At 42.4% G+C, this 27,358-nt stretch overlaps 2 protein-coding genes across 2 annotated transcripts in view; both read left to right on the top strand.

Annotated features, from left to right (window-relative positions):
- The window catches only part of ACAD9 (acyl-CoA dehydrogenase family member 9), an 88,966-nt gene extending 85,053 nt beyond the window's left edge, over window positions 1–3,913 (top strand). Inside the window, exons 17-18 of the mRNA XM_063426965.1 lie at window positions 347–419; window positions 2,972–3,913. Of these exons, the coding sequence (XP_063283035.1) occupies window positions 347–419; window positions 2,972–3,072 (174 nt within the window). The 3' untranslated portion in view covers window positions 3,073–3,913. The remainder of the gene's footprint in view (window positions 1–346; window positions 420–2,971) is intronic.
- The window catches only part of LOC134568392 (dimethylaniline monooxygenase [N-oxide-forming] 2-like), a 489,265-nt gene that overhangs the window by 414,854 nt on the left and 47,053 nt on the right, over window positions 1–27,358 (top strand). The gene's annotated exons all lie outside the window — the stretch shown is intronic.

Here is a 27,358-nt window from a genome sequence, read left to right as displayed (position 1 = left end):
AATATGATTTCTGAGGAGAACGCAAAAAATAGCTACTGACATTTATGTTTCACTGAAGACCCCTTAGGTCCTAAAATGTCTTTACCACTGGTCAACAGTAGAGGATTTAATAACAAAATAATTGCATTTACTGGTCTGAGTCTAGTGACTGGTTCCCATATATAACACCAAATGTTTATTTATATAAACCTTGTTCATCTTTCTGATTAACACAGTAATTAACAGTTCTATGAAGCCCATTTTTTTAATATATATATATATATTTCTATATAAAATCATGCCCCAATGTTAATTTATATGCTTATTACAGGACATAATTCTTAAATATTTTTTTTATTTCAATTAGGTACTTTTGGCAAATATGTTTTGTTCAGAGGCTTATTTCGGGAATAATTACCTCATGGCTCAGCTATCAAAACGTAAGTTTTATGATTGATTACGCTTTTTGTCATTACTCACTGCAGATTTTAAAGTTAAATAGAGAAAAGACACAGCCACCAATGGAAGAGAATAAATAAATAAATAGATACAATCCTACATTGGGGTTGGTAGGGGTTGCAGGGTATATGGGCATAACCCGTGGGATTTAAATATGGAAAAAAGGAAAGGCTGACAGAGAGGGATTACAGAACAGGTCCTCCCAACCGTCAGTCTCAATACCCCTGAATAGAATAGTCCATAGTATTGGCTAGGAGTTGCCAGTAGGGGACATATATGCAAAATATGAAAAATAATAAATATTTATTAGTCCCTTGTAGGGAAAAAAAAACACTCAATAAAATATAAAGTGAAGGAAAATAAATCAAATTAAATTCATTTAAAAGTGTATATACAGTGTACAAAAAAAGTGTATATACAGTGAGCGGAATAGGGATCCTCTATCGAGAGGTAACCTCACAGCGAACCTTGTTATCAAAATACAATTGTATAGATTGCAACACTGTTTCGAACGCTATAAGTAGCTATAAATCTGTATCTAGGGAAAGACAGTGGTGTCACCCTAATAAGGATTGCAAAATAGCAAAGTCGCTAGAGAGGAATAACAACATAAAACCCCCCTTGGCAAGGTGTGCAGAGCAATAGGGTGTTGTACTCAGAGAGATTTGTGTGATTTAGACCAGTGTCCTGAAAACTGGCCCCTAAATAATAGAGCTGTTTAACATGCGTCCCTCCTAAGTAGAAAAAGCGAACCGTGGACCCCTAATATGGGTAGCCCACTAGCTGTAAATGGAGGGTAAAGCTTGGCATCCCATGAAGTGATGCTGTAGTGATGAAAGCCTGTAAAGAAAAAATCATCATAGGCTCCCAGTATCCTTTCCCCAAAAGTACGTTACTAGGGAACGCACAGGACAGAGACAGAAATCCAAAGTCTAAGTCTAAAGGGCAGAATGGTGGGTAAACAACCCCACAAGGAGCCAAGCAAAACCTTAAGAGGATTGGTATATAAACCAGTTAAGCTAATAGGGGAGCTTCCTGCCTACATTAAATAAGATAAGGACTATAGTAGATTGTCTAAGTGCTATAATAGCAAAAAATGGCTGAGCCTTAAAGTCTATATTTCAGCGGCATAAGTTCCCCTATAGCTACTGCACACGTAGTTCAAATAGAAACTCGGACCCCAAAGGTCCCTAGACTAACTAATGCTAGCTAAACAGCGATTCCTATCATTATTTTAGAAAAGTTTCTAAGTACTTGGTGTTAAATAGATAGATCCCTAAAAAGAATCTCGGACCGAGTGGTCCCGGCGTTTGAGCAAACGCCGGGACCACTCGGTCCGAGATTCTTTTTAGGGATCTATCTATTTAACACCAAGTACTTAGAAACTTTTCTAAAATAATGATAGGAATCGCTGTTTAGCTAGCATTAGTTAGTCTAGGGACCTTTGGGGTCCGAGTTTCTATTTGAACTACGTGTGCAGTAGCTATAGGGGAACTTATGCCGCTGAAATATAGACTTTAAGGCTCAGCCATTTTTTGCTATTATAGCACTTAGACAATCTACTATAGTCCTTATCTTATTTAATGTAGGCAGGAAGCTCCCCTATTAGCTTAACTGGTTTATATACCAATCCTCTTAAGGTTTTGCTTGGCTCCTTGTGGGGTTGTTTACCCACCATTCTGCCCTTTAGACTTAGACTTTGGATTTCTGTCTCTGTCCTGTGCGTTCCCTAGTAACGTACTTTTGGGGAAAGGATACTGGGAGCCTATGATGATTTTTTCTTTACAGGCTTTCATCACTACAGCATCACTTCATGGGATGCCAAGCTTTACCCTCCATTTACAGCTAGTGGGCTACCCATATTAGGGGTCCACGGTTCGCTTTTTCTACTTAGGAGGGACGCATGTTAAACAGCTCTATTATTTAGGGGCCAGTTTTCAGGACACTGGTCTAAATCACACAAATCTCTCTGAGTACAACACCCTATTGCTCTGCACACCTTGCCAAGGGGGGTTTTATGTTGTTATTCCTCTCTAGCGACTTTGCTATTTTGCAATCCTTATTAGGGTGACACCACTGTCTTTCCCTAGATACAGATTTATAGCTACTTATAGCGTTCGAAACAGTGTTGCAATCTATACAATTGTATTTTGATAACAAGGTTCGCTGTGAGGTTACCTCTCGATAGAGGATCCCTATTCCGCTCACTGTATATACACTTTTTTTGTACACTGTATATACACTTTTAAATGAATTTAATTTGATTTATTTTCCTTCACTTTATATTTTATTGAGTGTTTTTTTTCCCTACAAGGGACTAATAAATATTTATTATTTTTCATATTTTGCATATATGTCCCCTACTGGCAACTCCTAGCCAATACTATGGACTATTCTATTCAGGGGTATTGAGACTGACGGTTGGGAGGACCTGTTCTGTAATCCCTCTCTGTCAGCCTTTCCTTTTTTCCAGATTTTAAAGTTAATTGGTGCTTAAGCAGTATAAGTAAAGTGATCATATCTTTTTCTTCAGATTCTGCTGAAAACCAGGATGACAGTATTCGAAAAATAGCTAAATTTGTTCTGGAAAACCGTGCTTACACCTGTGCACATCCTCTGGACAGGACATTCTGAAAATTGACAGATCTTTGAAATGAATTGCAACAGAAGATTGTATATCGTCACAATGTAGCTTATTGAATGTCTGGATATTTTGTAATAAATACATAAATTGTGATAAATCTAAACTCAAAATTACATTAAAGACTAACACCAAGTTTGCCTTACATCCTTAAATGAACACTAAACCATAGTACATTATTTATGGAGTGCAGAGAAGGGGTGGGAACGGTCTTTCCCACCAACCTCCACCTCCACTACTGAGGATGGAGAGTCGGAAGCTTTGCTCACACAGAAAGATTCAATCTCTGTCAGATGCAATGCATGCAAGGGCTAGCGCCTGACTGACCCCAGGTAAGAAGTCAAACCATTGTTTAATATGTTTACCTTTAATATCTAGATCATACCTGGCATCATAACCACTACAGTGCACTGTAATGGTTATGGTGCTGAAGTGTTCCTCTGATATAAATATATTATAAATATATTTATATTAAATAATAGTTTTTGACAGCTTTAAATGCAAATGCAATATTAATTCACACTTGAGTGGTCAATAACAACTGTTAAGATATTTGAGTCCGTTATTTTATTGTATCCTTTTTCTGAAGCAGAACAGTAACAAAGCTCATGTAATAAATCGGCTTTGTTATTGTATGTGAAAGAGAAATCCAGCATAAGTGTCTGTTGATTAGTGTTTGTGAATCTCTAATATTTTTTGATCTTCCTGTAAAAATTATTGTGTCTCTCTTGACAACTTAATTCTTTACTTCTCCTCTAATGAATTAAGGAATGGTGGGAAAAAAGTGTACACTATGACAGATGCAACATGAAAAAAATAAAGTGTTTAACAATTTGTCAGCCTTTTACTCTCTTAATGACCTGTGGTATCATATAAGCTGATGTTTCATTAATAACATGTATACATTATTAATTGGTAACTTTACCAATTAATTTACATTCCTAATATTCGATTCTGATTCTTTACCAAGAGACATTCTTATTTGCTGCTCATCTTTCAAAACTAAAGAACAAGTCTCTTCAGGATCCCTACAACAAAATAATATTTTTTTCTGATTTGTCATATTTCAGAGGCCCCTGTGACTGTCACTTATAGGGCAGCTTATGTTTGGCAAGTTCGGCAGTCAAGGGTCGCAAGGATCTACACCAGTCCATAGTGGTCTATGGAAATATCCGGAAAAGGCGAGTGTTCCTCAAACTGGTAACTGGTCAAATTTGTTGCGGACCCCAGACATGAAGAATTGTCTGTCTGGACCATGTTGGAAGTGTATGATAACACATACACTCTCGATGAGGTAGCCTGTTGTAAGGGTAGCAGCTATCCAAAGTCATGGCCTTGGCTTGTTTAGGGGGAAATGGGCAGGTAAGCAATCTCCTGATGAGGTGGGAGATTTCAGCTGCAGTGACAGCCTCCACTAGGCCCTGGATCTAAACATTTTTCCACTGACTGCGGTCCTCCATATTTGCCATGAGGTTCTGGTTGTGGGACAGACCTTGCTCAAGGGCAGCCATCTCCCGCTCCAGGTCGGTAATACTTGGGAAGCGATGGTAATTTCTGTATCATGGAGGCGCACGGATACCCCTCTGATCTCTTCCTTGAACAGATGTATGGCCGCGGCAGAGGTCGTCCAGTCAGACTCTCCGCCGGTGGCTCCCGGTCCCTCGAGTCCGTCGGGAACTCCTTGCTTGCTGTTCTGGATGGCCCATCTGAGCGGATTTTTGCGTCCTCCAAAGCAGATCGCCTATATCAGCCATATATAATATATTTTTAAAGGACAATATAAAAATATGCAAAAAAATATTTTTTTCATTTTTTTGGTTGTTTTTTCCCCCCACAGTTTTGGCAATAAGGGAAGTTTGGCAGCTTAAGAAAAGTTATTCAAAATAAATGAATTTAGTTGTTCTGATTTACAATATATAGGATTCGGTAGTTACTGGTCACAAAATACATGTAGTAAAGTAAAATTTTAATGTGGAGTGATTTTAGAATCAGCTGTCAGAGAAAACAAAATTTCCACACAAAGGTATATATTTATATAAAGCAGACATCACAGGTATTTTGGGTATTTTGACACTTTTTAAGTAGCCATTTCTGCTAACTAGTGTAGTAAAAATAGATACTAAAAATATTAAAGAGGGAAAGGCTTTAGAAATAGGATAATGCATTTCTCTGCATAATGTGCATTAGCATATAGTTAGCTCTTGTGCAATACACACATGAAGCAACAGAGGGCATTTGTTGGTAGATAGGGACAATCTTCTTGAATTAAAATATATTGCAGATTGCAATACACAAATCAACCAAAAGAGGCCATATACATTTTAGGTTAGAAGGAAGGTCTGCTTGGTTTGAATGTTAATATATTGCTAGATAGATTAATAAGAGAGTCCCGAGGGTTTATTTGCAATGCATTCACATACAAAAATGCAAAACATGAAGATGGATTCAGGAAAGTCAACAGCAGCAAAATGACAGGCAGTTGGAAGTACAGCTCTCAGAAGTAGCAAAGTTTTTAAAAGTTTTCTGTGCAAACAATGAACTGTACTTTGTTGGAAAGCTATGCTTGTAACAATTTTTCATTGCATGCTAAATGGACGCTGCAAATGTCTTTTTTTTTTTATAGGCACTGTTATTAGGAATAGTTGAAAAACATTGTTACGTCACTTTCTATATTTCATCTGGTAGATGAAAATGCTTACAGGCTGAATTATATGTTTAGTTGGATGTTTGTGCATACGTTTACCCAGAATCCCTTGCAGTAGTGCGAGCACTGCTAAAGTGAGATTTGACTGGTGTGTGTATTTGTGTTTAGCAATGTATTAACTCTCTCTCTCTCTCTCTCTCTCTCTCTATATATATATATATATATATATATATATATATATATATATATGTATCACATGTTGTCACCTACTACTAATTGATCCAAAATTAAACCGTGTAACTGAGAAAATCAGACACAGAATTATCAGAAAGAGATATTTTCCAAGTAATTTATTTTACTTTTTAAATTGTATGGGGTTTCTACAAAAACCCATTGTAAGAGAGAGTTGAACCAGTCCAAATGCGTCAAAATATACTTTATAGCCTGAAAAAAATTCTGCATGTCTCACAAAATATTTTGAAGCTTGATTGATGGGTCATAAAGATAAGACATTTTTGATGTCAAATGCATCACAAAATTCAAGTTTAAAGTGTTAGTTGGAATTCACAATGAGAAATTATTGTGATGCTATAAAGCCATCTACTGATCAATGTGTATAAGACAATCAGTAGAAAAAGGTACACCCACCTAATCCCGTTGGTCACTTTAAATTAGTGACGTAAAGGACCTTAAAGGACCACTCTAGTGCCAGGAAAGCATACTCGTTTTCCTGGCACTAGAGTGCCCTGAGGGTGCCCCCACCCTCAGGGACCCCCTCCCGCCCGGCTCTGGAAAGGGGAAAAGGGTTAAAACTTACCTTTTTCCAGCGCTGGGCGGGGAGCTCTCCTCCTCCTCTCCGCCTCCGTTCCTCCCCGTCGGCTGAATGCGCACGCGCGGCAAGAGCTGCGCGCGCATTCAGCCGGTCGCATAGGAAAGCATTCATAATGCTTTCCTATGGACGCTTGCGTGCTCTCACTGTGATTTTCACAGTGAGAATCACGCAAGCGCCTCTAGCGGCTGTCAGTGAGACAGCCACTAGAGGAAAAAGGGGAAGGCTTAACTAATTGATAAACATAGCAGTTTCTCTGAAACTGCTATGTTTATAAAAAAAATTAGTTAACCCTAGCTGGACCTGGCACCCATACCACTTCATTAAGCTGAAGTGGTCTGGGTGCCTAGAGTGGTCCTTTAAGATAGGAAATTCTTAAAAAATTGGGGACAAAAGATCAAAGAGAGAACCAGGGTGAGATCCAGAGGGTTGGATTTAAGATCATCAGATGAAACCAGACAAAGAAACACACCCTAGACACACTTAACACTGTCTTTTCCAACTGAATACTAGGATTTTTTTTTCATTTGACCATTTTTATTTGGTCATTAACATATTGGGGGTACAGAAGAGAAAAGGGGAGGTGGGTAAGAATAGCTTTGTTCAATTCGATTGCTTGTTACACAAGGAGTGGGTAGAAAACAGAGAAAATGAGGGACAGGGGGCATCACAGTATTAAGCAGTCAAGTGGTATATCAACATTCAGACGGCCGTGTATATACCAGCAGGTCCATGAGGGTTAGGTAGCCGCCCATTATCGCTACAGCATGAGGGCAGTCGGGTGCGGCTAATGAACCACAGGGTCTTTTCAGGGTTATAAGCATAGTACATTACCAGATCTCCATGTTTGCCAAAGCTCCCATGTTTTTCGGTAGAGTGTGGGGGTGGGGGGGGCGACTTACAGGAAGTCTCGTAAATCAAACTGTTTGTGCAGTTCCGCTATCCTTGGAAAGGATCGTGGACTTCCATCTCCTTGATATTAATTGTTGGGGCATCTCTAGGGAGATCTAGTAATAGGCATGACTTCAGAGTGAATGGGAGAGGGCTATGCGTGATGTCTTAAATTAGTGCGTGGACTTCAGTCCAGTATCGGAGTAGCCGTGGACAGCTCTCCCAGATAGGATGCATTGAGCCCTCCGCTGCATGACATCTCCAGCAGAGTGGGGAGGTAGAGGGGAAAATCTTATGTAGTCTAGTTCGCACTAGGTACCAGCGGTATAATTTTTTACGGTGTTGTTCAATGTGGGAGGTCGGTTTTAGTAATTTGAGTGGGTTGGATAGAATAGTGTCCCCGGTTTTTGGTGGCACCGTACCCATTGTTTTGTATATTTGGTAGTGGAGAAGTAGCTAAAGTTAGATAAGGAGCTATGACACATGGAGATCAGTTTACAGTGAGGTCATAATTTTGTAGTTATACACATTTCTTCCAATGCAGTAATCATATTTGTATTCCTGGAGGTGCCTAGATAGCGTTTCGCTTCCATGGACAAATAGGAGTTTAGTTGTAGGTATGAGTACAGCAAGGACTGTGGGAGTGTATATTTCTCGGATAAGCTTGTGTAGTCTAGGAGTTTATCTGCGGTGAATAGGTGGTAGAGGTGTGTTGCGCCTTTGCGGTGCCATGGCATAGCATTGAACGTGGGAATGATGTAAGGTAGGGCCCTGAAGGGAGTCGCCAAGGAGAGGCCGGGGGTGCTGCCGAGTCTGGGTCTATACTTGCCCCAAATCTGAAATAGCAACTGTACCTTGGGGGGAAGTAAGGGTAGGTCAGGTCTGAGATTTGGTGGTGTCCAGAGCAAGTGTGAGATTTCATGGTTGCCTATTAAGTCCCGTTCTAGTGAGACCCATTGTGGTCTGGTCTCGGAGGTTATATGTGGGACAGCCGTGGCTAGTACTGCGTGATAATAGGTTTGGATATTAGGCATTGCCAGGCCTCCCAGTTTCCTGGGGGCTTGTAAGATGTTCACGGGAACCCGGGCTTTACCTCCCGCCCACACAAACCTTCCCATGTCGGCCTGAATTGTCTTAAAATAGGGGGGGGGGGGGCAGAGGGGAATGGTGCGGAAGAGGTACAGAAGCCTCTGTAAGATGGACATTTTCAGTGTCACTATGCGGTCTGACAAGGACAGGTACATCGGTGACCACTGTTTCAGTAGCTGACTGCACTTGTTCCAAACCGAGACATAGTTTGCCGGGTTGCTGGGGTATGAGGTTTGCTGGGTTTTTGGTAATTGTTAGCCCTAAATATCGTATGGACTCCCAGTACCGGGGCTGGGATGCCAATAGGCAAGGCCTGCGTCTTGGACACATTAACTGAGTAATATGAGACCTGTCCATAGGTTTTAAGCATCTGCATTAGTGTAGGTAGGGATTCTTGGGGGTTCGCTATATTTATTTGAACGGCTATTAAGGGATAATATTCAGGAATTCATTGGGAACAACTGTGTTATTAGCAATAATCAGCATGGTTTTATGAAACATAGGTCATGTCAAACTAACCTAATTGCATTCTACGAAGAAGTAGAAATATAGATCAGGGTGTTGCAGTGGATGTGATCTACTTGGATTTTGCCAAGGCATTTGATACGGTTCCTCACAATAGGTTAGTCTACAAACTAAAATAAATTGGTCTAGATGAATATTCTTGTTCTTGGGTAGAACATTGGCTTAAGGATAGAGTACAACAAGTTGTCATTAATGGTACATTTTCAAGCTGGACAAAAGTGGTAAGTGGTGTCCCTCAGGGTTCTGTTTTGGGACCGCTTCTATTTAACATATTTATAAATGATCTTGAAATGGGCATTGAAAGCCATATATCAGTGTTTGCAGATGACACAAAACTTTGTAAAGTAATAAAATGTGAGCAGTATATTGCCTTCTGCAGAGGGATTTGGATAGATTGGGGGACTGGGCACTAAAATGGCAGATGAAATTTAACGTATAAGAATGCAAAGTTATGCACTTCGGGGTTAAAAATGCACTAGCAATTTACACCCTTAATGGTAGTGAACTAGGGATAACCACACATGAGAAGGATTTGGGAATTGTTATAGACAATAAATTAGGTAGCAATATTCAATGTCAATCTGCCATTGCCAAGGCCAGTAAGGTTTTGTCATGTATAAATAGGGGCATAAATTCTCAAGATGAAAATATAATTTTGCCTCTTTATAAATCGCTGGTAAGACCACACCTTGAATATGCTGTGCAATTTTGGGCACCTGTTCTAAAGAAAGATATCATGGCACTAGAAAAAGTGCAGAGACGAGCTACAAAATTGATAAAAGGAATGGAGCATTTTATTTATGAAGAAAGGTTAAAAAATGTAAATCTCTTTAGTTTGGAAAAACAGCGCCTGAGAGGGGATATGATAACATTATACAAATATATTTGGGGCCAGTACAAACAATTATCTGGAAATCTATTCATAAACAGGGCTATACATAGGACACAAGGTCACAGATTTAGGCTTGAAGAAAGGAGATTTCATCTAAGGCAAAGAAAAGGTTTTTTTACAGTAATAGCAATAAGGATATGGAATTCTTTGCCTGAAGAGGTGGTTTTGTCAGTCTATACAGATGTTTAAACTGCAATTGGATACATACTTGCAAAAACATAACATACAGGGATATCATTTCTAATTAGTGGGGTAATAGCTGCTTGATCCAAGGAGACATCTGACTGCTATTTTGGGGTCAAGAAGGAATTTTTTCCTAGTTTGTTGCAAAATTGGAAGCGCTTCAGACTGGGTTTTTTGCCTTCTTTTGGATCAACAGCAAAAGCATATGTGAGGAAGTCTGAACTTGATGGACGCAAGTCTCTTTTCAGCTATGTAACTATGTAACTATAAATACAGTAGTACATCATCGGCAAATGTGCTAATTTTAATTTGCTTGTCTCCCATGTGTATTCCCTGTATTGTCTCATTTTGTCTTATGAGGTGCAGGAGGGGTTCCAGTGCGAGGACGTATAGGCCCGTGGATGGCGGGCACCCTTGTCTCGTCCCATTTGTTATTTTAAATAGGAATCCAGCTTGGATTACCTGTGCTGAGGGTGAGGAGTATAGTGCAAAGATTTGTTGGATTATTGCGGGGGGAATCCAAATTTGTGTAATACTTGCTTCAGGAAGGCGGTCGAAAGCCTTCTCAGCGTCCAGTGCCAAGGGGAGACCTCCTCGACCAGCCCTCTCGAGTTTGCGTTGTATGAGGACTAATTTCCTGGTTTGTCGGCCCATCATAAAGCCCGTCTGGTCGTCATGGATCAAATTTGGCAGGATTGTGCTCAATCTATTCACCGGGATCTTAGAATAGATTTCCGCATCTGTGTTGAGTAAGGATATGGGTCTGTAGTTTTTGCATGTGTCTGGGGGTTTGTAAGGTTTGGGGATTGTCACTATTGTAGCATCAGGGGGCAGGTGCCAGTAGATGCTGTCTTTTGGTACACCTTCAGAAACTGCGGTGCCAGTGTGGCAGCAAACTCCTTATAGTATTCATTAGAGAGTCCGTCTGCACCTGGGAATTTCCCTGGGGGAAGCTGCTTAATAGTTTGCGTGATTTCTTGTATAGTGATAGGCTGCAGTAGGGCCTGGCAGTGATCATCCGACAATCTGGGTAGTGTGACGTATTGGGCGACTTCTGAGGGTTGGGGGTGGGTCGTAGTGTTATTGAGTTGGAGGTTGTATAACTGGGAGTAAAACTTTGCGAACGTGTTACTAATTGCTTGTGGGTCTATGTGTTATTACCGTCTTTGTCTATGATGTGGGAGATTTTAGACTGGGTCAATCTAGCCCTAAGCCTTGTTGCTAAGTGTGGTATGTGGTGGCCCTGAGTTTATAGAGGAGGCGGTTTGTTTTGTGTGCCTGAAGTTTGGCAATGGTTGAGTGTAGGGCATATATTTTAGTTAAATTTGCCTGCATAGGTTGGGCTTTGTTTTTTGTGGTGAGTTCAGCTAGTTCTTTGTAGGATTCCAGTAGTGTGAGATGGTTTCGTCTTTTAACCCCTTAAGGACACATGACATGTGTGACATGTCATGATTCCCTTTTATTCCAGAAGTTTGGTCCTTAAGGGGTTAAGATAGGAGAACCGTGTGATTAAAAAGCTCCCGAACTACCGCCTTATGAGCACACCATACTATTTTGTCTGCTATTTCCCCTGTCTCATTTGTTTTGAAGTATTCCATCAGTGCTGTCTGGATCGAATCTCGAAAGGTATCATCTGTCAATAGAGATTCGCTGAGGCGCCATTGCCCCCATCCTCTAAATTGAAAGTCATCATGCAGGTGTAAATGAACCGGGGGGGCGTGGTCAGACCAGGTGATTTCCCCTATCCTGCATCCCTGCAGCTGTGCTAGAATGGCATTGTCAAGGAAAAAGGTATCTATATGGGTATAGGTATTGTGTACTTTTGAGTGAAACGTGTAGTCACCCTGTGTGGGGTGTAGGGTACGGCAGGCGTCATAAGAGACCTTGTTGTGTCAGTAAATAAGTGATAGCTTTGCATGTGTGATTCATGTAAGTTTTTCTCTGGCCTATGGGGCGGGCTGTAGTATCGAGTGTCGGCATTTGGATAAAATTTAAGTCCCCACATAGGATCAGGCCCCCTGTTTTGACCTTATCAATGGTCAGGAGCAGAGTTCGAAGATACTGCTTGGCTTCTGTGTTAACCCCTTCCCGACCGGTGACGGAAATTTTCCGTCAACCTTGTCCTTCAGTTAAGGACCGTTGACGGAAAATTTCCGTCATTTACAAAAGTTAACCCCAGATCGCCGCGATCGCGGGGTTAACGGTGCTCCGGTCTGCCTCTGTATTAGAGGCAGACCGGGAGCACCCGATCGGGCTGCCCCAGCTCATGTGCCCGCTCTGACAGCATGTCAGAGTGAGCACATGTGCTCAATGTACTTACCTTCCGCCTCCCTGCACTTCCGGGTTCTGTGTGAAGTGCAGGGAGACGGATCTTCACTGATCCTGCCCCCTGGTGGAAACATTTTTTTTTTCCCCTTTCCCCTGTTTTAATAAAATTAACCCCTTCTCTGCCAATTGATCACTGACTACAGTGATCAATTGGCAGGGTATACATTTTAATGTCATCTGATTTTTTTTTTATTTTTAATTATTATTTTTTTAACCCTCGGGTTAAATTTATTGTATTAATTAATTTAAATATTTAAAAATTATATATTTAGCTAGCTGGGATGGGTGGAAGTTAGTAGGGAATTGGGGAATTTGGTGTTAGGCTAACTAGGGGTTAACGTTAAATTTTTTTTTTTTTTTAAATAAGCTTTAAAAAGGTAAAATAAAATATATATTTTTTAACTGTTTTAGTAACGTTTAAGTAAAAAAAAAATACCACCCCCCTTTACCCAGTCTAAATAAAAATTAACCCCTTCCCTGCCAGTTGATCACTGCCTACAGTGATCAACATACAGATCGCAGTATTATACTGTGATCTATTTTTTTTTTTAACCCCTGAGGATTAACTTTTATTTATTTTTTTAACCCTCAGGGGTTCAATTTATTTACTTAATTCATTTAAATATTTTATAATTATATATTTTGCTAGCTGGGGTGGGTGGGAGTTATGGGAAAATGGGGAATTTACTGTTAGTGCTGCTTACTGCTAGTTAGGGGTTAACGGTAAAAGAAAAGTTTAGAAAAAAATTTAAAAGTGTAAAAAAAGTTAAGAAAATGTAAAACATTTAATAAGTAAAAAAAAAAGTTTAAAAACGGGTTTTACAAAGTAAAAAAGGATTTACAAAGTAAAAAAATACATTAAAAAATGCTCATTACCACTACACTTGGTACAAGCTAGCGGAAAAATGATCCACGCTAAGGTTCAAAATATGCCTTTTGAATTACCCTGGGATGTCTTCTTTAAGAAATGGTATGCCTTTATGGAGTAATTGGATTATATAGCCTTGTAAAATGGGACATGGACACAGCGTAAAAATTAAAAGTTTGAAAAAAACTGGAATGGCTGTGTCTCAAATGTGCCCCTTCAATGTCCACATATACCTGGCAAAGGTACATACGGGGGTATTGCTGTACTCAGCCGACATAGTTGAGCAACATATGAAGTATTATACAGTCGTAGTACACATAAGGTTTGAAAAATATACTTCGCAAACTCACTTTGTGTGTCAAAAAGGCAGAAAAAATGTGTTTTACCACTACACTTGGTACAAGCTAGCGGAAAAATTATCCCACGCTAAGGTTCAAAATATGCCTTTTGAATTGCCCTGGGATGTCTTCTTTAAGAAATGGTATGCCTTTATAGTGTAGTTGTAATATGTAGCCTGCTCAAGTGCTCCAAAGTGGGACACGGACGCATCAAAACCCTCCATGAAAATTCACACTTAAAAAACGTAACTTGTTCCACCTGTGGCATATTGAACGGGCACACAAGAGGGCTGATGACAGACGGCCTTGAGATGTTATCGTCACATTTCTCTCATTTCAAACTAAAGAAGCCGTGATGAGGTGTGGTAGGGATCGCCCGATTGTGCACAATGGGGTGGACATAGCCCTATATCAGGATCTCACCCCCACAACTCTGCAGCGTCGGCGGGAATGGCACCCACTAACCCGAACTCCTGCAGAAACACTCCATTCGGTACGCCTGAGGTCACCCCTTCCGTCTGCTAGCATTCAAAGACGGCCGTACCAAAGTTCTTGTTCCTGATGGCGACCCGGCTGCTTTCCTGGTTGATTTGGGGATCCAGGTTCCTGTTGGCCTTGCGGTTCCGGTGGCGTCGACGGAGGTCCTTGCAGCTCTTCCACGCGAGTGGCTATCGGTGGGCGAGTGAAGAGGTCGGCTCTCCGGTGGCGGTGTGCGGTCCGCTGTCTGTGGATCCGGGAGGTGAGATCATCCGGGAGGGTTATTGTTGATTGGGAGGGTGGTATCGGTCCCCCTTCTTATGTTTTACGGCTCCGGTTTCAGGGTCCTTCGGAAGGGCTCCCACGGGTCGGCCAATGTCCCCTCCGCGGGTGGGTTCTTTTTTACTGGGGTGGGCTAGGGCTGTGCGGTTTCCCCTGTTCTCTCCCTCCCACTAACATTATTTTCGCCCCAACCCCTCTCACATCCTTGGCGTATAAGCATGGTCTGCAATCGGTTGATTCCCCTGGGCCTGGGGAGGCCCATTTTTCTTCCCCTTGCGGACTTAGCGAGACTTAAGGCGGTGTTCCGTTACCTTTTTCCTTGTGACTATTTGTTACTTTATCCTGTTCCGGGCGGCGGGCAGTATTCCCGGTAATTTGCTTGGGGCCTTTATTGTCCCTTGCCTTGCAATATGTTATGTTTTTCCCCCGTTACGGGATGCATACCTGGGAATGTTAGTATTAAGGGTGGGGGGTATATAGCTTCGGATCTCTCATTACTCTTGTAGAGTCTATGCTAAGCGGGATACAGAAGATGTGATTTATACGATCTTATAGTTTGTTTTGTCTTATTTTTATTTTTTCTCTTTCCCCCCTCAGCTGGATTGGTAGAGTAGGTGAAGCCTCAAGCCGGTTCACTGACGGTATACGTGGGAGTCTAATAAGATAGGATGTCATTGGGGCCGGAGTTTTCTCCCGGGCATGGAGAATTCGGGTATGTCTATAATCATTATGTTCTGTAAATATTCTACTGTTTTTGGTCGCCCCTGAGCTCCTCCATATATGTCTTCCGATTAAAGGGGATAATGATTCTGTATTCCGTTTCTGCCCCCTGGGGTAACCCCGGCTTTGGCTTCCGTTTATTGGGGGGAGGGGTCTGTTTCATGGAGGTGTGCCCTTTCCCCGCCACTCTTTCTCCCCCCTGAATGCCAGCTTCAATTCCTGGGGTTCTGGGGGTAGTAGCTGGGGGCTCCCCCCCCCCTACTCCCATGTATCTGTCTCGACCAAGACCACAACCGAGGGAGCGGGGTCGTCCTCATCCGGGGTGGTGGGAGTGGCCAGCTGTATTGTTATATGTTGTGGCAGTAAGCCCTCACACATCATTTGCCTGAGATGGGGGGGGTGGGGGGTCTGATTCATCCTGATTGTTTAGAAATGTGTTTGTCCTCATTATGGTTTAACCGGGCACCTCATGGTGCTTATTACAGTTGGTCTATGTTTATGCTACTCTGGGGCATTTTTTGTGCTCTGGGGTCGCTTCAACATATACCCCATGTTGTCCTGGCTATAGGTAAGCCCAGGCAAAAGTTTTCACAATTGTTCTTCTTTTCTCTATCTTCCCCCTTTTCTGTTCCTGTACTCTCCCCTCCCTCTTCCCCCTCTCCCCTCATCCTTTTCCCATACACTCTGAAAGGGGACGTAGGTATCCGTAGATGCTGCACACTACACGGCTATGGTGGGCGGGAACCGGGCCCCTGCTCTATATTTTTGATCACTTCATTACAATGTACACGTCGGCCCCTGGTGGACCGGGTACGTTTACCCGTCACGATGCCATTAAAATTACTATCTTGTCAAGGGCCTTAACGCTCCAAGCAAACGCCGCCTTATGTTCAGAGACCTTAAGCGTTCGAACCCTGATATTGCGTTCCTGCAGGAGACACAAATACCAGCATCGGCGAGATTCGCTCTGAAGGATCATGTATTCAGAACCGTACATGAAGCTAGGGCTTTGAACAAACGAAATGGTGTTGCGGTGCTTATACACCATAGATGCCCATTTAAAATGGGGAAAGTGGTGGCAGACCCAGCAGGTCGCTTTATTCTAGTGTCGGGGACTTTATATTCCCATGCGATTCACTTTCTAAATATTTATGCCCCCAACGACCCCTCTAATGAATTCTGGGATGCTATGACCCAGATGGTACATGATTTACCGCATGGCATGGTGGTTGTGAGAGGTGATCTTAACGCCGCTCCGTGTCCAGCCGTAGACCGGAGCCGGAGCGGCAACCTTCCACGGTCACATAGGAGAGGGGGGCAGGATAAACTACTCCGCTCCTTCATCCTCCGAACGGGCCTCTTGGACATCTGGAGGGCGCATCATCCTGCTGACCGCGATTATACTTTCTATTCAGCTCCCCATGATACTTACTCCAGAATCGATATGTTCTTAGTAAACTCTCACTCTGCTTCAAAGGTTTCGGGTACTACGATTGGCTCTATCACTAGGTCCGACCACGCTGAGGTCACGCTGACCTTAGACAATTTATGTGTGGCATCCCCATGGTCCTGGATGTTAAATACTTCTTTGTTGCAAGATCCGACCGTGGTGGACGTAGTTCGGAAGGAATTGACTGAATATTTTGCTAGGGAAACGGAGTCGGATCTCCGCCCGGCCACGGTATGGGCCGCCCATAAAGCGGTTATTCGCGGTATCTTGATACGCGAAGTCTCATTGAAGAACAAACGCAAATCGCAATTATTGTCGTCTCTTCTAGAAGCTTTGGGAAAAGCTGAGGAAAAACATAAAGCTGCCTCGTCGCCCGCTACATTAACGGGCGTACGGGATCTGCGGGCATCGGTTCGTGAGGCGCTCCTCGATGATATAGCTAGAGCTATAGTATGGTCTAGGAGGACTTATTATGAAAAATCCAATAAAATGGATACACTGTTAGCCAGATCTCTCCGCCCGAGGCAAGGCCACTCACATATAATAAGAATTAAAGATAGTACGGGTGGGAACTGTACAGATCCCACCGACATAGCTAAGGTTTTCACGGATTACTTTTCCAACCTGTACAACCACTCGAAATGCGATGATGAGACGTCAACGTGAAACTGAGGATACTAGAAATTTCCTATCTCATCTGTCTCTGCCGCGATTGAGAGGGGAAGATTCCGCTGCTCTCAGTGCACGAATCACGGCTGAGGAGATTGACGCGGCAATTACCTCATTGAAAGGTAACAAAGCTCCGGGCCCGGATGGCTTTGAAGGCAGCTATTACAAAATCTTTCGCGAAGAAATTACACCCCAATTAGAAACTTTATTCAATGATCTCATGGAGGGTGGCGCTCCGGACAGGGATATGTCTCTAGCTGACATGGTACTTTTGCCTAAACCTGGCAAGGACGACTCGGTTCCGGAAAACTTTCGCCCGATCTCGTTAATTAATCACGATTCAAAACTTCTGGCAAAGATCCTGGCTACCCGATGGAACCCTTTCCTCACGCATTTAATCCATCCAGACCAGGTGGGATTTATTCCTAGTAGACAGTTATTCGAAAATACTAGACGTAACATCGATCTCATTTGGAGGCAGGTAGATAAAGGGATCCCGACGCTACTCTTATCGCTAGACGCAGTCATATGGCCTTACCTATTTGAGGTCCTCCGACACTTCGGCCTCCCGGCTACTTATCTGTCCGCAATTAGGGCAATGTACACCGATGTACAGGCACGGGTCCGGATAGCGGGATCAAGAATTATACCCTTTAGTTTAGGCAACGGAACGAGGCAGGGCTGCCCGTTGTCCCCTTTGTTGTTCGCTCTATCATTGGAGCCCCTATTGCAAAAGGTGCGTGATACACAGGAAATTCGAGGAATTCAGATCGAAGGTCAGTGATATGTAGTCTCCGGCTTCGCCGATGACGTTTTGCTGACCCTGACTGACCCAGGGGCATCGATGGAAGCATTGATGGCCGTGTTGGACTCCTATAGCGGGCTGGCCGGTTCTAAGGTGAACCTCTCCAAATCGAGCGCTCTCCCTCTCAGTATGCTAGATTCAGACATAGCTCACATAAGGGAGACCTATAAGATTCATATTGCTAGAGATTATATCAAATACCTAGGGGTTCGGCTGACGGCGGACCCGACCCACCTTCACCAACAAAATTATGTACCCTGAATCCGCACTTTAATTACGGATATGGAAAGATGGCAGGATAAGCCGATCTCTTGGATCGGCAGGATCCACACGGTGAAAATGAACGTGCTCCCTCGGATCCTATTTCTGTTTCAGGCTCTGCCGGTTCGGCTGACTAAGTCTGACTTGGGTACGCTCCAGCAGGCCATAGGGAAGTTTATTTGGCAAAACAAGAAACATAGAATATCTCGAAATATTCTGTACAGAGCAAAATCAAGAGGTGGTCTAGGCTTACCGAATCTGTACTTTTATTACTTGGCAGCCCAGCTCACGCAAATAGCGTTGTGGCACTCTCCCCCGGATGAGAGGAGGTGGGTAGTCTTAGAGCCTGATATCCCCCAATTCTTCATGTGGGTTCCTAAGGCCAACAGACCACTCCCACACATCAAGTGCCCAGCCATAGCAAACTCTATGAAACTCTGGGATGCCACGTCGCTTAAATACGGGTTATCCACGCAATTCTCTCCGTTGGCTCCATACCTAAGGAACACAGCCTTTAGCCCGGGATTGGAAGCTAGAGATTTCAGGGGCATAGAGAGCACTGGTATCCAACGTCTTTGTCATTTGTACGAAGGCGGTTCGATTCTTCAGTTTGAAGAATTGAAGACTAGGGCTACTTTGCGCCCTTCTGATTTCTTCAGGTATCTACAACTTCGGGATTATGCCCAGACACCGGCAGTTCAAACTATCGCGTTAACACCGCCTACGTTCTTCGAAAACATGTGCCTTAAAGAGCAATTCCCGAAAGGCCTTATCACCACCATGTATGCGCACTTTAGTACCTCCACTTTGGAATGGGGGGCACTCACCTACACATCCCAATGGGAAGCTGATCTTGGTGAGGAGCTTGAGGGAGTTGACTGACAGGACATCTGGGAAGCCGCTGCGACTTCGTCTGTATGTGTCTCCAGGCAGGAACAAGCTTATAAGACCATGTTCAGGTGGTACACCACCCCGGTTAAACTCTGTAGAATGCATAAAATGTCCACGGATTTATGCTGGAGAGGTTGCGGCTATAGGGGAACCTATCTACATATGTGGTGGGAATGCCCGACGTTTCAGCAATTCTGGAAACAGATAGCGGGGTTACTGAAAGATATTTTTAAAAGAGAGATCAAACTAAACCCTTGGGTTTTCCTTCTGGCCAGGCCTCTGGAAGGCTGGTCCAGAACGGAACAGTTATTGATTCATAAAGTAAATTTGGCCGCTAGAAGAGCCCTGGCACAAATGTGGCTACAAAGTGTTACTCCCCCACTAAATGTTGTCCTGCAAAAGATTAAAGATACGTTTCTTATGGACAAATTGACGGCTAAGGTCAGAGGCACACTTACGAAGTTTGAAAAGGTCTGGGCTCCATGGATAGATAGTGGAGTGGGCGATTAGGGGAGGGGGGGGAGGGCTCATTCCCCCATTCCCCCACCTCTCTAAGAATGTCTGCACCTGTTAATACACTCCATGTTTTTCTCCTGCAACGGGACTTTCAGGTTCCCGCCGGGAGATATGCAAGATGCAAAAGGCATCACATTGATCACGTGTACTGATGATTAAATGAGCTGATGGGTCCCAGCGTCCCCCCCCTTTACACCCCCCTCCCTTCCCCCCCCCCTCCTAGACCCCTCTTTAGTTCCTCTCCCTATTTCACTCTCTCTCTTTACTACTTTCTATCACTATTTTTCCCCTTTTGACTCTGACTGGTTCCTCTATCCCCTACTATCTGTCGGCACATTCTTTACCCTGTTTCCAGGGAGCTACTACCGCCTGGGGATTGACATGGTTAGACGAAACATCCATTGAGGCTGCCTTCTGCTTAGGGACGGAGTGGGGAGGTATACCTGAGTAAAACATGGCTCAATAGAAGCCGTGACCATATTATCCTGGCCAGCACGAATCATGCGATGGGACCAGTCATGTTTCTTTCTTTCTTTCTCTTTTTCTCTATTTTACATTTATCAAAAATTAAGGTGGAGCACCCTGAACCTGTGTGGTCCTTCGTGGCGGTTGTGCAATCATCATATCCAGCGTAAACGGCCGTGTTTTTCTTGCTGTTGTACTTTTACGCAAACTGTCTTTATACCTGCCTGGATGTACTCATATGGGTTTATGTTGGATACTGTTACTGTTACATGTGATATTGAAACCTTGTAATAAATAAAGAATTAAAAAAAAAAAACTTAACTTGTTATGTCTCTTTTACAGCAGTGTAACTTCACAAAATAGTGTCTAGGTCATACATTGGGCATATTGTTTTACTCAGAAGGCTTAGCTGAGCATAATTTGGGGGGTTTGAACTTGGTGGCACATATGAAATGTACAAAATGCCCAGCAAAAAGGTAATCCATATGTAAAAAATGCCCAAAATTATATTTTACCACATACTTTGGCATATATTGGTGAAAAAATGGGGGCATGTTAAAGCACAATATGCACCATATGAGATACCCTGAGGTGTCTACTTTTACAAATGGTAGGCCTTTGTGAGGTTCTTTTGAACAGTCAAACTGCTATAATACCCCAAATTGAAGCATAGGCCCATTAAATCCGCCTCTCAAAATTCTACTGTAAATGTTGAAACGGACAGGTCTCCTATATGGCACTGTAGCTTCACGAAATAGTGCCAAAGACATACAATGGGGGTACCGTTGTACTCAGCATAAGTAACTGAACACATAATAAAACCTTGTACAGGAATAGCACACACCAACTTTACAAAATACACATGAGAAGTTCTTTGTTATAAGTTTGTGTTCCAAAAAACCCAAAATACTAAATTTTACTCCAATATTTAGCAGAGATTGGCGGTGAAATGGCTACTTAGAAAGTGTCAAAACAACCTTAGGACAATAGCCTGTGATGTCTACTTTATATAAATATATACTTTTGTGTGGCAATTTTGTTTTCTTTTATGGCTCTTAAGCTTACAAGACAAACATACCAAATTCTAAAATCGCTCCATATTAAAAATGTATTTTACACCTTGGGCTTTGTGACCTGTAACTACCAAAAAAAACTGAAAATCCCAGACACATTATATATTCTGTAAATCAGAACAACTAAATGAATTTATTTTTAATTACTTTATTTAACCTGCACTAATTAGGCACACATTATTATTGCAAAAACTGTACAAAAAACACCACATTTTTCATTTTTTTTGCATTTTTCTGTATTTTTTTAATAATAAATAAGCATTTATATATATATATATATATATATATATATATATATATATGTTACATCAAATTAAAGCCCTTTCTGTCCTCTAAAAAACAGTATATAATATGCGTCGGTGCAATAAACGAGAGAGATGCAAATTGAAGTTGAACGCATACAGCAAGAAAATGCAAAAGTTGCTTGTGTCATTAAGCGTAAGACAAGCTTCTGAAGCTGTGTCCTTAAGGGGTTAAGAAAGTATGTTGTTACCAAGGTATACAAGGTATTGTTGAAGAGGCCCACAAGGATGATAAATCTGCCCTTGGTGTCTATGATTTTATTATGAAGTGTAAGAGTTGTGTCCTTGTGAATGAAGATTGAGACTCCCTTGGTTTTGTTTTCAGAAAGGGCGTGGAACTGGGTTGGGTAGTGTTTATTATAGATAGCTGGCGTGTGGTCTCTTTTGAAGTGAGTCTCTTGAACACATGCAATATCTATTCTCTCTTTATTTAGATCTCGGAGCAGGAGGCTACTAGGAAGCCTGGGGGTAGTCGAGGTGGCATCTCTCGTGCTATAACCGGTATACACTGGTGTTGTGCCTAATCATTAAATTCATGAAGCACCAATATCCAAAAAGTAATAATCAATACCTAAATAAGGTTTATAGTGATATTGGCGGGCACACAACCCAGTTCGGATAGAGTACATTGAGTTATAGGAAAGAGAAATCACACAAAGACCAAGTTGAATATAAGAATTCACACTACACTTTATTATCCACAAAGGGATCTAAGCAAAGTAAGTTTTACTCTCATTTAAGTAGTTGCATGCATTTACTTCAAACAGCTTAGTATCTAGATATATCAGCTTAAGTATACATCACCATTAGAGAAGCTTGGTTGTCTCCTTGCCACACATGACTGGGGAGAACTCAGGCAGTCACTCGGAGAGACCCTCTCTTCTGGGAACAGCAGAAACCAGTAACACGCGTCCGCATTACAGGTGGGTAGTTCTCCAAGTGAGCGCAAGATTCCCTTAGTCTTATATACCTGTCTTCAAGGACAGACAGTAGTTCCTTATCAGTGCAGCCCAGCAAAAGACCTTGATACAAGCAGCTGGATGGACCTGGCAGTTGGCCTGACTGTTCAGGACCACCAGAACTTATGCCAAGTCTTGTGCGGTTAATTATCGCTTATCTACAAGCTTTCTTTGTACTGTTCTAGAGATGGCAACATAAGTTTTTGTTGGCAACAGAAGTTTCTCAAACTGCTGAAGTGCTGTGTCAGCTCTTAATAGCTGTGGCATAAGGCCTTCAAGCCTGCATCTAGTAATTGTGGCCTTCAAGCCTGCATCTAGTAATATGTGCTATGTGTGCTTATATGCTTACCGGTGCCATCTTAACTATCTATAAATGTTTGAGTTGCTCAATAGTGATCAATCAATCATACTTAATTAATATGGAATATTATTATCACAACTGGTATGCAGAACCATCTAGCATTTATTTGGGATAACTTTTTTTTTTTTTTTTTAAATAAAGTAAATGTAAACGTAAATGTAAGTGCCTGTGGACTCTATTGTGTACAACCGCTATATAATCAATTATAGGTCATTGCTAATCGGGCAGTGTTGGCTTCTAACCATTGAGGCTTAGTGTTCAACATTTAAGTTTGAACTGGGTAGAAAACATGAATATAAACCTTGGGACCTGCCTTTGTCAAGTACATATAAGTTAGTTATATACGATACCCTACAGGTGAGAGCCCTCTGCCCTTAGGCTTGAGACAATTCTGTTTTAGTCTGGGGACTTTGGCCGGTATGGATGCCAGGGGTCCTGGTAGTGGCATGCCCCAGTACTGTAACTTTTGTTGGCCTCCATTTTCAGTCGCCACGGCATGGATCACCTCCTCTTTCTGCATCAGCAGATTCGCCGGATAACCCCATCGGATTCCGTTGGATCTGAGTGTGGTTGTGATCAGGGACATCGATTTTCTGGACTGCAGCGTGGAGGCCAATAAGTCCGCAAAGAATTTGATGTTGCAGTATGGATCAGGAAGGATTGCGTTCCTAAAGGCCTTCGAGATGCGCTCTTTCACGTGGTAAAAATGGATGCGTGCTATAACATCTCTTGCGGTCGTACTCTTAAACTTATGGTATACTAAATATTCACTGACATTGTCACATATTATTAAAATATGTTACATATTATTATTAATTATTTGTCACAATAAATTATATTTTTCATAATCAAGTAGCTATTACCATACAGTTGAAAGATTATATCATTGAGTATGCATCTAGTTGCTGTTTAAACATCTGTACGCACTGTAATAAAACCACTTCTTTATGCAGAGAATTCCACATCCTTATTGTACTTATGGTAAAATATAACCGTACTCTTTCTTTCTCTTAGACTAAATCTTCTTTCTTCCAGTCTAAATGAATTACCTTGTATCCTATGTATAGTCCGGTTTGTGAATAAATGTACACACAATGGTTTGTATTGGCCCCGGATGTTATTGTATACTGTTATCATATCCCTTCTGAGGCAACGTTTATCTAAACTAAAGATGTTTAAATTTGTTAATCTCTCTTCATAGCTGAAGTGTTCCATTGTTTTTATTCATTTTGTAGCCCACCTCTTCACTTTTTCTAGTGCCATAATATCCTTCTTTAGAACAGGTGCCCAAAATTGAACAGCATATTTAAGATGTGGTCTTACCAGCGATTTATAAATAGGCAAAATTATATTCTCATCCTGTGAGTGGAGAGGGCAGAAGTCAGATTGAAAAGGGTCAAGGAGAAACTTAGAATTGAGGAAGTGAGACATACGGTAAAGACAAGTCTTTCCAGAAGCTTTGAGGAAAAAGGGAGCAGGGATATGGGACAATATTTAGGGGGAAGGACGGGTCAAGAGATGTTTTTTTCGGTAGATTTTACTACAGTGGCATGTTTAAGGTCAGCAAGGACACAGCCATAAGAGAGAGAGCAGTTGAAGATGTATTTTAAGGAAGGCACAAGACAAGGGGAGAGAGATCTGATGAGGTGAGATGGGAGAGGATCGAGCGGGCAAAAAAGTCTGAAGGGTAGGAAAGGCATGATCTACATGTGGTTGAGAAAGAGAACAGCAAGATGGGGAAAATCCTTTCCTTAGCTGTTCAATCTTGTGGGTAAAGTAGCATGCAAAGCTATCGGCTGTAAGGTTAGTAATGGAAACTCATCAAACAAATAATAGAAAGGTACATTTCTCAGTATGTACCATTGGTTAATAAATATAACAGAAACACATTAGGCGGAGCTAAGTGACTGATGAGAGCGGTCGTATGTCGGCTGAGCTCTGAGCGAAGACAGAGAAAACAACACAATTTATCCTCCTCTAAAGGTCGGAATCACCCCAGAACGACCACAAAGCCTAAACGCATCCAATGGCGAAGAAAAATAAAAAACTCAAACCTGAGAAGCCCACGTCGGGCATGAATATTGACGAGATGTGGCGGCAGGCCCGAGGAGCCACTGGTTCAAACATGGCGTCCCTACACGGCGGATGCTCGGATTTCTATGCCGAGATGTCGGATGAAGATGGGGGGAGCACATCCCGGTATGCCGGACCTCGCCACCAGCGAGGACACAACAGTTGCCATTTGTCAACAGTTGGAGGCCATTAGAGAACTTATGGCGGAACACCACGCCAAAATCTCAGCGGACGTTGCCTCGATTAGGGACACCCTGCGGGGCCTAACTGGAAGACTGGGAGCCGTGGAGGACACCTCAAGCACCCATACCAGTCAAATCCGTAAGCTCCAGCAGGAGGTACAGGAGCTAAGGCAACAATCCACCATAAATGACCTGAGATTTGCAGAGCTCGAAGACAAACGACGCCAAAAACATCTTAAGGTCAGGGGCATCGGTGAAAACATACCTGATGCTGAGCTGCCACATGTCGCTCGGCGGCTCCTCACGGCCCGAAGATGGTCAAAGCTGTAACAATCGACGGCATCTTCCGCATCCCAAAGCCCGCCAAAGCGCCGACTGCTGCCACGAGAGATGTTGTAATGCAATTCCAGACCTACAGGGACAGGTCCGCAGTTCTGGCGGCTGTCCGCAACCACCCATCCTACCTCTTCGAGGATATGAATCTTACTTTCTATGCAGATCTCTCAGGGGCAACCCTAGCATGGAGAAGGACCCTACAACAACTAACCTCCACCCTGCAAGCCCACCACCCTGCTGGTCACTAAGGATGACATCACACTCTCAGCGCGCTGTATACAAGAATACAAGAGGCACCGGCAATACTGAGACAGCTGGACCTGCCCACGGACTCACTACTAATGCCGGCGGAAAGACCCAAGAACCCACCGACCTGGGACTTAGCCAGGGCAGCGGAATTTGTGCCAGACAACCGACCGGAGCACTTGCAATCGAGGCCAACACGTGAGAAACTGAAATTACTATCCTTCAAAACCTGTTTAACCACCAACTGGCTCGAATAGACTGGCTACCCATGACCTACACTAACTCTTGGCCTCAAAGGGACACCGGTTGCCCCAAGTCACTCAGCTGTCACGCATGCACATGGACCAACGAGAACACTATTGTAGGAGGGCAAGGTTCTCACTGACCTCTGATTGCTTGTTACCAGTTTACATTGTATTACATTATTTTTAATAGTCCACGTTTTGTCCCCATATGAACACTTATCTACCCGAGAGTACCTCACCGGTTAGCAAGACCACTCTTCTCAATTGCCTACATAGGCACCTTAAAAAGCCTAGGGGTTAGCTAGGCAACAGGTCTCTCCATGTTGGAGCACGACCCCCTATACACAGTGGTTATTCTAAGCCATGTTTACATGCTCTAGCTAGCTTAAGTTCTCTCTGTTTCTTGTCAATAATTACTCACTCACTACTTTAGCTGACATTAAGCCTCCCGTGCCACGCACCACTATAACTAGACCGTAACTTTTATATATCACCTAAATTAGCAACCATAGTTAACATGCGAAAAAACCCTTACTCTACTAAGCCTAACGATGTTGCAGCAAGCATACCCACTCATGTTGACCATTAGAAAACGAAACTAGGTTTAACTAGCATGTCTAATGCTTTCCACGCCCGCATGTAGTTAGGGAACAACAGGTCAGCATATTGCTACATAATCAGTAATTAAATAGTTTAACCACACTAGCTTGATCTACGAATCAGCATTTTGTTATATTATTTATAGTGTGGTTACAAGCGCTGCCTCAGTGGTGTTGTTTTAAGGTCTTAATACTCTCCTATCATAATTACATATGCGGGAATCCACACGGTTGAACTAATGATTTTAATGATTTCTAAATGTGCCTGTCTGTAAAGTTGTTAGCTGCAACGAAAAACAAAAATGTACCTGAGAATCTATTGCCACCACCTCTACTGCATTTTTCCGTTGATGTACCTCAATGTCACAAATGACTCTTACTTGTTTGCTTTCTCCAGTGTACCGGGAGTGCAGAATTATTAGGCAAGTTGTATTTTTATTTATTTTTTTTAATTCTTTATTTTTGGTGTGCATGAAAATATAACATGTGGGCTCATCATGCCCCAAAAGCTATGACAAGCATGAAAACAGATATTTAACAGTTGGTTGGCATGTGGAATATTCTGCACAATTTTTGTGTAGAGTAATAGCTGATTAAACTGCACTGTAGTACACATAGTATGGCAGGTTAAGTACAATTGTTGCTTTAGATTAGTTACTGAGTGTTAGCACAAGTTTCAAGCTTAACTAAATAGTTATTCCATCAGAGTGGGATTTAACCTAAGTTACTAGCATGGAGAAAAGACATGTAAGATTATCAGGCTTAGTTACTTAAATCATA

This window comes from Pelobates fuscus, chromosome 7 (assembly GCF_036172605.1).
Source record: "Pelobates fuscus isolate aPelFus1 chromosome 7, aPelFus1.pri, whole genome shotgun sequence".
Classification (NCBI taxonomy): Eukaryota; Metazoa; Chordata; class Amphibia; order Anura; family Pelobatidae; genus Pelobates; species Pelobates fuscus.
This window is presented reverse-complemented; position numbering and strand designations above follow the sequence as displayed.